Genomic DNA, 13,479 nt, shown 5'->3' with positions numbered 1-13,479 from the left:
ATCAAGCAAGGAGGTCCATCCATCATCGCAGATAAGCTCTGAAATGTGATTGTTCTTTTCAAAATGTTTGATCTGAATTATTGAAATCTGAATTCACATAATCACATGAATGTTATGTTTAATAAGGATTCATTATTGTATATCAAGCCTGGATGAACTTGTTTCTTTTTATGAGTTTTTTTCTGATTTGTGTCTGAGCATTACCAAGATGTAATGATTTGATGTGTGTGTGTGTATATGTGTGTGTGTGTGAATGTTTCTCTCTATATATGACTTCAGAGCTCAATCTACATGAGCATTGCACATTGCCCATAGAAGGGATAAGAAAGTGTTTCAAGAAAAGAAAAAATATATGTGTAATAAATACACATGCGGTCATTTGATGCTAGCTATTTTAGTATACTTGTTTGTTAGTGGTGAATCATACCAAAATAACAACATTTACTATTGTTATGTGACATACAAAAGACTACCAAAAATAAGGCAAGGAACTGATTACAGCAATGTGTTACACTTGATAGCATTAATAGCTATCAACCAAATTAAATGGACAAACTGTATGAATATCTTAATTATTAAGTTTGTAAAGTAGATTTTCCTTCTGATTAAAGAATATTAAATAATGAGAGGCCATAAACTGATTGGAGCACAAGAATAGGAAATTTAAATCTAATGATACAAAACAGTGCAAAAATAATATTAGTGATTCTTAACTTAAATTTAAATAAATAGTGAAATAGCCCCACTTTTCTAGGAAGCAAAGTGAGGGTGGCACTGCAGGAATGTAACGTCATCATCTCTATCTGAGAGCAAAGTGAGACGAGGGAGAGAGGTTTTGTGCTTCAGTGTTCCCTGCAAGATTTGCTCTTTGGTGTCGTCTACGGTTTGCTCTTTGGTGTCTAAGCATGAACTAAGCAAAGCACTTTAGAAGGCTACCTTTCCCAGTTCTCATTACTATGCAAAAGCACTAAATTGAGCAAATTGGTGATAAAATAGTTCAATTAAATCATTGTGTGGAAGGCCTGCTGAGGGAATGCAGATTTTCCTACTAGAGGATAAGGTACAAAAATAAGAAAGCAGATACTGTATCGACATGGGCAGATGGCTTGGGAGCCTGTGCAGAACAAACAACACGGGGAGACAATAGAGTGAGCAGAAGAAATTATCAGTGGACATGAAGTACCCGTATTGATACCAAGTTTTGTGCTGCCGCTTCCAACTCCAAGGGTTTGCCAGGATCCTTTCCAAACGGAGAAATTGGAGTTTAGTTTCAATGAATTTTTAATTTTGTTCAATCTTGAATCTGCTCAACCAAAAACAATTTAAGGAGGACTGCCGCTATCAGCTTCAGAGTAAGTGAGTCCAGCTCCTCGCAAGAGAGTTCTTGAATTTCCCATAAAAATCAACAGTGTGCATCTAACAGCATTGTTTTTAATTTTCCCATCAAAATGAGAATCATCACATCAAACATTCTTCAGGGCCTCTTTGGCTCGCAGATTAAACATGTCATTTTGCAACATTCTTTGCAATCTCATTTTAAATAATCATAAATAACGAAACTTTGATATTCTTTGGCGTAGCACAGTTGTTTGATTCAGCTAAGTTTCCAAGTCTTAGAAATTGCACTGTTCCTCCTTTATAGTCCTCAAAAGATTAGTTTCCTAAGGATTCAGCTGAAGGACTCTTTGTTATATTCAAATCTTGTCCCATATGAGTTGCTCCGGTTACTTATATTATGAAGAGTTTTGGAAATCGAACTTGGTCCACAGCAGAAAACTCCAACTGTTTTCCTGGAAAGAGAAGAAATGGGAAATCAGGTACAAAATTTGACAGAACATGTCAAGCACTGAGCTGTATGAACATAGGTTTAAGGTATTGGAAAAGTTACTTTCATGCTGCTTTACATTTTAAAACAACTTTCCAATTATGACATTCATAGTTGAATTCAGAACAATGTAACTGTGAGCATAAATTGGCTGGTGGAAATTGTGCATGCATCTAATACTTTCACCACAGGCCAGTGGTGGCCACACTAAGAGAAAGAGCGAATAGGTGACAACTGTTTAATTGGCATTTTATGAATATTGTTCTAAACTTTTCACATAGAGTTGCATGAGTTGTAGTTAAAGAGAGAGAGAGAGACTGAAAATCACTACCAGTTGGAAAGCAACATTTTTTTAAGCGACCTGTGGGGAATATATATATTGCTGTATCCATGAAAAATGACAAATGGGTTTATTATTCTCTAACATAAAACTTCCTACAATAATCAAACCCATGCAGCTGTAACAAATAGAAGAAATAAATTCCAAGAATTAAATATTTCAATGTGATCTCCCTCCAAGGTTTATTGATGCACACTGGGTTCCTTCTAGGACATCAAATGTTTAAAATTACCTACCCCAACTAAGACAAATGCAGAAAGCCCTCATTACCCCAGTATAATGGAGAGCAAAAGACAAAGACCAAAATTTACTGAAACATACAAATACAGAAAGCAGTTTTATTATGACTTTTCACTTTGAAAATTAAGTTAAGAAACATGAAAACAGAACATTTTGTTGCAGCAATGATGGTAAAATGGAGACATCCTCTTCCATTAAAAAACCAAAGAAAGGGCTATAGGTACATCTCAGGGTTATTGTTGTTGCCTAGCATATGGGAAGCCCTAATTTTGATATCCAACCCTGCCGTTACAACAAACCTACTATTGTATAAACTTCACACACACACACACACACACACACACACACACACACACACACACACATATGTGAAGTTTATACAATACTTATCATACATTGGGGACCATACCATGTTACTGCAGGAAGCCACAGACTGACAAATAAAAAGCTCAGAGCCAAATGTGGCAAACCGCAAACCTTCCCTGAGATAGATAGCTTTCATTGTCTAAAAAGATACTACGAACACTGTTGGAGATAAATTATCCACAGACTTACCCAGCTGTAAACACTGAGAGCTATAGTAAGGATTAGTGTGGCGAGATATGACCATGGTTGGAATAATGGCAAAAAAAAAAAAATACATGTAACCAACTGCTTTCTGATTAGGATTAAGACCCACTTCAAGGGAGGAATGCATGCCTAGCATGCCTAGTACTATAAATGTGGGTAAGAAACCAAGACAGGGCAGCTCACAGGCTCTACAGATGAACTCAATACTGTTATCTACTAAATGAACATAGTGCTAATCTGCCCACTCAATTCATATCTTTATACTCATAAATTGGTTCAGGTCTCAGAACTCAGCAGGCGATGGTGCAATGGCTAGCAGTTAAAGTAGAAACTTACAACTGGAAAAGTGAAGAGAATTTTGATGTCTATGGGGTGCTTTCTCACAAATGGGGCATCTATACCCCCACACCTCTTTTTAAGGTTCAGGGCCCATGATGGAAGAATGGAAGATTTTAAGAGCCAAAGTACAGGGAGAACTTGGGTAAAACTCTTCTGAATATGGAGGACTACTGCATTCATGAATTCATGGTGGCTGTATCTGTCTGCACAAGACCTACTCAAGAACAGGCAAGTCAACATTGCAGTGTGGAGGCGGAGTTCAAGAACTGCTACCCTGAACTGGGGAATTATTGACAGCTGATGGATGCTGGAGAGGGACAGACAGTTTTCTTTAAAGGTCTGGTCCCTGGTTGATTGATTACGCTCCACTGGAGCCTCACACAAGTGAGTATGAGGACAGCACATGCTGGGCTCAGTGTTGCTGTTTTAAGAAGATGTGAAATGGGGAGGAGAAGGGAAGTTGGATGTGAGAGGACTTAGGAGCAGTGGGAGGCAGATGTAATTAAAACACACTTGAGACATGTGTAAAATTCTCAAATACTTTATTATTTATCAAATATCCCAAAATGTGTGAAGCAAGTGTTTCAGAAACTGAACACATAACTGCAATGTCTTGGGAAAAAGAATAAATAATCAAACTAAGCTTAGGATTATCATTGCTTATAACCCAGCAAAAATCTGAATGAACACTGTAAAAAAAAAAAACCTCAAAAATCTCATTGGGAGAGAGAGAAAAGTGTGAAGTGGAGGATGGGAAGAGCTTGGGGGAATAGGATGGTTGGGATATAGGAAGGGTGGGTATGGGAACAAGGAATTATATATCTTAGTTAAGGGAGCCATTCTAGGGTTGGCAGAGACTTGACTCTAGAGGGGTTCCCAGGTGTCCAGGAAGACGCCCCCAGCTAGTTCCTTGGGCAGCTGAGGAGAGGGTGCCAGAAATGTACAGATCCTATTGCCATACTCATGAATATCTTGCATATCACCATAGAACCTTCACCTGGCATTGGATGGAGAAAATGACAGAGCCCCGCATAGGAGCACCGGACTGAGCTCCCAAGGTCCTGATGAGGAGCAAAAGGAGGGAGATCATGAGCAAGGAAGTCAGGACCGTGAGGAGTGTGTTTACCCATTGAGACGGTGGGACAAATCTAACGGGAGACCACCAAGTCCAGTTGGAATGGGACTGATGGAACAGAGGACCAAACCGGACTCTCTGAAAGTGGCTGACGGTGGAGGAGGACTGAGAAACCAAGGACAATGGCGATGAGCATGAACTCTACAGCATGGACGGGCTCACTGTGAGCCTTGTCAGTTTGGTTGCTCACCTTCCTGGACTTAGGGGGAGTTGGGAGGACCTTGGACTTAACATAGTGAAGGGAACCCTGATGGCTCTTTGTCTTGGAGAGGGGTGGAGTGGGGCTATGGGTGGAAGGGAGGGGAGGGAAGGAGGAGGAGGAGGAGATGGAAATTTTTAATAAAAAAAAATGAGAAAAAAAACCTAAAAGAAAAAAATCTCAAGGGTTTAAAAGACAAAAGGAGAGAGAGAGAGAGAGAGAGAGAGAGAGAGAGAGAGAGAGAGAGAGAGAGAGAGAGAGAGAGAGAGAGAGACGCAGCAAAGGCCAAAGCAGTTATAAGCCATGTAACAGAATAAAGAAGAGATAGATCTACAGCAAGAAGCTCCAAAGTTCTCATTTGGTCATTTTCAACTAGATAAATTTAGTCAAAAGACTGCAAGAGATCAGTAGGTCGAACACTTCTCAATGTTTGGAGAGTGCTGTGGAGAACTCCTAAAACCACAAAGCAGAATGGAAAGACCTGTGCTTTATGGTTCCTGGGTCATGTTCCTAAGTGTCTCCTTATTTGCAAAGGGTAGTTAGTAGATATGTTGATAAAATTAGCCTTAAAATTCAGACTGATCTACCTCTGTACTAAGAAATCACACAGGAAGTCTTTAAAAGCGCAAACTGAAATAAAGTAGTAGAGTTGTATACTATAAGTCCACTACAGTTGAGAAGAAAAATTTAAATTGGCATTTAGCATCCAAACCTTAAAATGGGCAGAACTTAAATATTATCAAAAGGTATGTAGGATGTAGGTAAATTATTACATCATGTGCTAAGCATGTACCCCATCTCTTTCTCCGTCTCACTCTCAAACACACACACACACACACACACACACACACACACACACACACTAATATAAAGGAAAGACAAAATTTACTTAGAATTATTATAGACTTATTTGTTCCCCTCCATTCTTACTTAAGTTGAAATCCTAACTTCGGTGCCTACGATTGTGACTATTATTGGCCACGGGACTCTTAAGAGGATGATTAAGTTAAAATGAACCATGAAGAATTGGCTTGAATAGTGTTTTCTATTTCCATCCATTTGCACATGGGATGTACTCACTCATAATCGGTTTCTAGCCATAATTAAAGGACATCGAGCCTATAATTGGGGATTCTTGAGAAGATAATAAGGTGAACCCCCCAAAAAAGATATAGTAATCCTCCTGGATATTGGAAGTAGACACGATCGCCAGGCAAAAATTGGGAACTTGAGGGTGGGGCAAAACGAGGCCAAGGGAAGATGCAGAGAGAAAAGCGTGAAGGGGAGAATGGGGGGAGCTCGAAGGAATGGGGTGCTTGGGATATAGGAAGGGTGGATATGGGAGCAGGGAAGCATATATCTTAATTTAGGGAGCCATCTGAGGGTTGTCAAGAGACTTGACCCTAGAGGGGTTCCCAGGTTTCTAGGGAGACGCCGCCAATTAGTTCCTTGGGCAGCTGAGGAGAGGGAGCCTGAAAAGGCCAGTTCCTATAGCCATACTGATGAATTTCTTGCATATCACCATAGAACCTCCACCTGACGATAGATGAAGAAAATGACTGAGCCCCACATTGGAGCACCGGACTGAGCTCCCAAGGTCCTGATGAGGAGCAGAAGGAGAGAGAACATGAGAAAGAAAGTCAGGAACATGCGTTCACTCATGTGAACATGAAGACAGTGGGTCAGAACTAATGGGAGATCACCAACTCCAGTTGGAATGGGACTGATGGATCATGCGACCAAACCCGTCTCTCTGGATGTGGCCAACAGTGGGGGCTGACTGAGAAGCAAAGGACAATGGCGCTGGGCTCTGATTCTTCTGCATGGACGGGCTCTGTGGGAGCCTTCTCAGCTTGGTCGATCACCTTCCTGGACCTGGGGGGAGTTGGGAGGACCTTGGTCTTAACATAGAGTAGGGAACCCTGATGGCTCCTTGGCCTGGAGAGGGAGGGAGGGGAGGTATGGGTGGAGGGGAAGGGAGGGAAGGGGGAGGAGGAGGGGAGGGAAGAGGGAGGAGGAGGGGAGGAGATGGAAATTTTTAAATATAAAAAATAAACCATGAAAAAAAAGAATTGGCTTGAATACAATATAAATAATATAACTAGATGGAATCTGAGCACCAGTATTGAGAAAAAAATGAGAAACAGTCTTTCCCAAAATGAAAGAGCAGAGTCCCATGTAAAACAGGGGTTCCGTCCGTTTTCTGTTGCTGCCACTCACCTCACCTGGCTATAAACGGCATTCCCAATTTTTTCTTGTTCTTTGTTTTAAAAGTCAAGGAAGTATTAAAGAGATTAGAAGTTATACAAAATCATGCTTTTTATTTACCCATAGGTTTCTACAGCCGGAGCCATCCTGAGTCAAATAATAATCAAGATAACTCACAAAGACATGTCTACTAGTCAGTCTGACTGAGGCAATTTCTGTAGCAGGGCTATCCTTGCAGATGACTCCCTGCTGTGTTAAGTTGACAATTAAGGATCAGTAGGACACCATCTGGTAACATTTAGCTTCTTCTAGGAAGTCTACCGTTGGTTGGTCATACAAGAGGTGACATTCTGCTCTGTTAGCATTTTGAGATGTCTCTCCACTGATTCTTACATGCATATTTTGAGACAAATACTAACTGATAATGTTGCATCTCATCTTCTGTTTATGACGCCTAATACACGGGCTTTTATCGCCTGCTAGGTATAACCAAGTTTTTTCTCTTTGTTGTATGGTTTTCAGCATTTTCTTAAGGCTCATGTGATTCATGGATTTACGGGTTATGAGGCTTTTTTTACAGAAAATTTGAGGGATGTTTTGTAGCTAATTCCTCAGCTTTGTCTTACTCTGTCTTCTCTCCCACTGGGGTACCACCTGCACATGTTAAAATAGTTGCTTTTATTTCCAAGTTCACTGGTAATATTTTTCTCAGTCTTTGTTCTCTACAGAATTTGATTTGTATAGATTCAAATTTTATAGTTTTAATCCTATTTCTCTTTTGTTGTTGAACCTATCTAGTGTACTCATTGCTTTGAAAACTTTATTAAGGCCCAGAAAATATACTTAGGCTTACTAATCTGATAGTTTGCAGTCACAGCCCGTTATAGTAGGAAAGGTATGACTGTAGGGGCTTGAGGTAGTAAATATCAGCACATTCACAGTCAAGGATCAGGGAGCAGTGAAGGTGGCTGCTCAACTCCCTTTCCCTTTCCATTCCTCCCAAGACAACAGCCAACGGAATGTTGTGACTTTCAGAGTGGTATTTTCCAACTTAGGTAAACTTTATAAAATTCCTCACATAAATGTCCAGAGATTTGTTTCCATTATGACTCAAAATCCTGTCAACTTGACAATGGAGATGCACAATCACAGTGGAAAGTGAATTTTTCTCACTCTGGTATCAAGTGAACACAGAGACAGGATCTGTCATCTCTACTTGCCTTGCCCACCTTCTTGAATGTGTCCTTAAATAACCTGACTTTCTTTTTTTTTTTTTTGGTTTTTTCGAGACAGGGTTTCTCTGCAGCTTTAGAGCCTGTCCTGGAACTAGCTCTTGTAGACCAGGCTGGCCTCGAACTCAGAGATCCGCCTGCCTCTGCCTCCCGAGTGCTGGGATTAAAGGCGTGCGCCACCACCGCCCAGCTAACCTAACTTTCTTATACTTGCCCATATCTCACAAAGGTTCCAAACGCACCAGCTGGGGAGTGGGATGGAAGAAGGGAATTAGGGAGGATATATGGGAGACAGAGCTACAATTAAGGACCATTTGAGTAGTAGTATGGAAACCTGATGCAGTAGAATCATCCTCAAGTAGGATATATGAAGGTGATCTAAATGGAATCACCTAATAACAGGGAGACTGAGCTGCACCTGGACTTTCCTTGTATCGAAATGAAGCTTCCAGTACCAGGATTGGGTTATATCTAATCGATTTGTTAGCCAAAAAGTATCCATATGAACTCCCCAAATAAACCAAGTTGTTGGCAACACTATTATTGGCTCGTCTCAGCTGACAGTCAGGCCCCATTGCTGAAACCAACAACCACACAACTCATTGAACATAGAGATTTCAAACTAGTGCCTACCTAGAAACTTCCCTCCTAGGGGCTAGTGTTCTTAGTACCAGACAGCACTCTACATGTTACCAAGAGAGAAAAATAAACCCCAGGTCAGCTACAGACCCTTTCTCGTCAATTGTACCCTGCCTGCAAGACAGATTAGTGCAGTGGTGGCACAAAGCTTGTGGAAGTAACCAACCAATATCTGGTTTGATTTAATGTCCATCACCTGAGCCTGAACTCATAGCTGATGATTCCTGGCTGACTAGGAACCCGAGAGTAAATAGTCCAGGGATGGAGAGTTAACCGAAACACTACTGTTTTGCTACAGAAACGTAGTAATAAAATGGCTACGGATGACATTCTGCTATATTCATAGATCAGTTCCTTGATCAGCCAATATGACTGATGTTTTTTCCTGCAGCAGATGGGAACACATACAGAAACCAAAGTCAAGACAGACAATATGCAGAGAGTGAGAGACCTTGGAATATTCAGTGCTAAAATGGATGTCTCCATCAAATTCCTCCTCTCAGAGTTCAGGGAACCCTGAATAAGAGAAGGCATAAAGAATGTAAAAGCCCGTGGGGATGAAGAACACCAAGGGAAAAAGGCCTTCTACACACCAGGACTGATACACCAATGAACTCATAGAGACTGTGGCAGCCTACACAGGGTTTGCATGGGTCTCTACCCAATGGGGTCATAGAGTAAAAGAAGCAGAGGGAGGATAAACCATAATCAGGATATATTATATGGAAAAAAATATTTTCAGTAAAAGAAAAAAATATTGTTTGTAAATGCTTATAGCTATAAATTTGATAAGATATGCTCTTCTCCAGCCCACATGTTTAAAGCCTGAAGATTTTTCAAACAATTCTATATAAATAACCAAAATATATTTGAAAATATTTGCATATTTAAAAGCTGATTGGAATAACTAAATATTTCAAAGACAAAAGAAGAAAACACATGACAATTAAAATTATTTCAATCTGTAAAACAATGAGAAAATATAATGAAAGTTGTGAGATATAGACAAAGTGGTGTCAGAGAGAAATTTATAGTATTAAATAGTCTTATTACGAAAGAATCCAAAGATTCTTTCGTGTATCCCTTAACCTTCTAGTCAATTACATGGCAATTCAACTGCAAACAAGAAGAAAGAGAAGTGTGAAAATACACACTGCCATGCGTAGTAAACCCTGGATTACTATTAAAACCAATGTGATTTGGTTAAGATGAAGCTAGAACGAATGGAAGGCTGTAAGCATCTGCACTTAGGTGGCACAAGGATGAGATCATATCATTACTTTCTTTGACAGAAAATCTTACCAACTTAGTTTTGCAAGTGTTTGATTTCCCAAGGCCTCCTCTTGATAATTAAACTATTATTTTTAATACATCCACATGCCATGGGTCTTTGCTTCCTTTCACACTTTTAACTGAACATGGCACCCTTTATTCCTATAACTGGAGAGTCTCCTTCCCTTCGCTGTCATTCTCTCAGACTTAGTAAAATCCTACAACATTTTAAATCTTTACAATTAATCTTTACAATCCATATATACTACATTTTCCATGGATCCCTGCAGTTTAACAGTCATTTACAGACAAAATTACAAATACTGACAAGATGAGCGGAGTCAACTGCTAAGCAGAGAATGCTGCCTGAAAGCAGACACTGAGATTAATTCCATAAATTCTTAATATTCCAGTGCATACTTTCTGAATATAAAACACCTGCTTTTGCATGTATAGTATGAGTGTGGGTTTCAGATGATGGGAACTTGTTCATTCTGCATAGTGTCTCTAGCCCATTACAGGTAGGTTATAGTGACTTGATTCAAGAGCATGGGAGCATATGTGAGTGCCAAACCTAGCGGTGGCTTACTTAGTCTGTATTGCTTTGGAAAGTCTATGAAGCAGCAAAATAAAAATATGGCCTCAAACATTTAACCTGCATTTAAAACTATCTTAGTTCCCTTTGTAAAATAAATACATCTCATGGCTTAATATGCATTTCTATGATAAACAATAGAAAACTGAATTTGAGCTAGTATAATTAGTTCTGACATGTTATTAAATGCTAAAAAACAAAGTACTTGCTAGATTCTCCCTTTATGCCTTTGAAAAACTATTATTAATAGAATGTTTGTTTAGCATCCGGATAGAAAGAGTGGCTTCTATCCCTAGCATGCAGAAAAACACAAACAAGCAAATCAAGAAAGAAAAAAATAGCAAATGAGTTATGGACAGCTTCATTATGTTAGAATTGAAATATTGGATCTGGGAGTGCCTACCATCACCCCACTGTCAAGTACCACCGTTTCAGAGACAGATTGCAAAGTTTGGCAGTTAATATTCCTATGTGAAGAAAGCTATAAACTATAAAATGCACAATGAACCCAGAGCCAGGAGAGAGCAGTTAATTTCGGAAATCACTCATCAATTACAGCATTCAGTACGACACTGTATTTGGGGGTCGCAGTTCAACTATAAAACAATGAATGGCGAAGACAGAGTAACTTCAAAGTATCCTTCTTTTCATGAGCACATGTCTTGATCACACAGTTCGTGTTATGAATTTAAAGAAGCCACAGAATGAAAGGCGACTCTTCTCTGATGCAGGATATATGGGTGACCATGTTCTGTATCAGGATTTACTCCCATCGGAGAAAGAAATACCCTTAGTATTTTAAACAGTAAAGAACTAGCGGGACCTAAATGTTCCTAATTAGGGTAGTGGTAGTCACTTTATCTATATTTTATAATAGTGTAAGGTAGAATATCTTGGATAATGTCCATTATCAAAAGGTGAGAGCATCATTAAAAGTAAATTGAAGTAAAATTTGAAAATATTTTTAAACGATAGATAATTATCTGTTGTAGAGTCAATCCGTTTTTGTTTAAAAAAATAAAACTTATCTCATATGTGTGTGCATGAATCGATTTACACACTGTCCTACTTTAATTTTCATTGCTATAAGAAACACAGTGAATAAAAACAACTTGAGGAGGAAAAGATTCCTTACAGCTTACAGACCATCATGAAGGGTTGTTGGTGCAGGAACACAAAGCCAGAACTGGATAGAGATACTGAAGCTGAAACTGTGGAAGAACACTACTTCCTCTCCGGGGCTTCTTACTTTGCCTTTTTATACACTCAGCACCATCTGCCCAGGGGTGGCACCTCCTAAAAAGACTGGGTCTTCTCACATCAATCATTTGTCTAGAAAATGCTCCCACAGACTTGCTTGTGGGCCAATATTATGGAGGAATTCACTCAACTGGTCTTTCCTCTTCCTAGATGACCCTAGTGAGTATCAAGATGACTAAAGCCGATCAGCACAAAGACAGGCACACTGATACTCAGAGCCTCTGTAAGAATTCCTAACAATGAATTAATAGTCCCCAACCTCTTGGACATAGAAAGTTTCAGCTAAATTTTCAATCTAGCTCATATACTGAATAAAAAGATTCCAATGGCTTTTGCTTTCTGAAAATGAAGAAAAATTTTGTCCAACAAAGAGTTTTATAAAGCTAAATGTATGTATTTCTCATCTCTATTTATATTTTTGTTGTTTCGGCGACTTAAATGCTTGAGGTTAACCAAATGTTGTATCTCCAGTGAAACCTTTTATTTATGTAGTATCCATTGTGCTATTAGCAAATCCTTAAGATATTGACTCATTATTTCCAAGTGTGCCATATAAAACGCATTAAAATAATTTCACATGCATGTCCCAGAGGAACTTCACACAGCAGGGAGCGGTGCATAGTGGAAACAGTGTCCCGTGCACACTCATTTTTCTTATACTTATTTCACTATTTCACAAAAAAGGAACAAATAAGCATACACACTCATTCTTAAATATAAATTTCATGGCATATAGTTATTCTCACAAACTAATGGGAGGAGCTGATAATCTCGACCTGATTCCTTGTTAGTCAACGCATTGGGGCTATGGATTTATATTTGAGAAAATGAAACTGATAATGTTTTCAGCAATGTGGTATGGAAAACAATAAAAGAACATGTATTCAGAATTCAATAAATAATCATGAGGAACATGTCTGCAGTGTCTACGCCAAGGGGTTAAACAAGTGAGGCAAAATTACCACACTTAGTGCACATGACACTGGAGGATGATGGGAAAAGAATGTGCCCAAAAGTAGGGCTGACATTTTTAAATTGCTCACCTTTACTACGAACATGAATATTCCAAAGCATCTCTGCTTTGATAGAGTAAATAATCATTCTCTCTTCATTTGAAAAGTACTTTATCAAAGGAAGACGAGCACAACTGAAGGAATTTCAAACATGCCACAACTGGAACCACATGGGTAACTTTAATTCTTTATGAGATTGGCTGCTTTGACTTTAAAATATAACTTCTGAAATAAAACCTCTGAAGGTGCAGCCAAAGGCCAAATGCATGACATAATGACCTTTTAATCAAAGATTAATGAAAAATATGACTGTGGTACCATAACATGGAAACAGAACTGAAAGTTCTCCTCGCCTAATAATATTGTAGCTATCATTAAAATATAAGTACAGGACATTGTTCATGAGTTTGTGCTCAAGTTGGTATAAGCAGTTGGACTGTACTGTGAACCATATAATAATAAGTATTACTATATTGTCCTATAATTATATATGTAATATGCAATATAATTGCTTTACATGTTATATAATATCATTATATTACATATTACATAAATAATTATAGAATAATATTATAACAGTCATAATGTATAATATATAAGTATGTGCTTTCC

At 38.9% G+C, this 13,479-nt stretch overlaps 1 protein-coding gene across 1 annotated transcript in view; it reads right to left on the bottom strand.

Annotated features, from left to right (window-relative positions):
* Nox4 (NADPH oxidase 4) overlaps positions 1-13,479 on the bottom strand; it is a 109,589-nt gene continuing 96,110 nt past the window's right edge. The window contains exon 18 of the mRNA XM_038313789.1: positions 1-1,790. Within this exon, the coding sequence (XP_038169717.1) occupies positions 1,670-1,790 (121 nt within the window). The 3' untranslated portion in view covers positions 1-1,669. The remainder of the gene's footprint in view (positions 1,791-13,479) is intronic.

Source organism: Arvicola amphibius, chromosome 12, assembly GCF_903992535.2.
Source record: "Arvicola amphibius chromosome 12, mArvAmp1.2, whole genome shotgun sequence".
NCBI lineage: Eukaryota > Metazoa > Chordata > Mammalia > Rodentia > Cricetidae > Arvicola > Arvicola amphibius.
The sequence above is the reverse complement of the archived record's forward strand: the minus strand, read 5'-3'. Positions and strand labels throughout refer to the sequence as shown.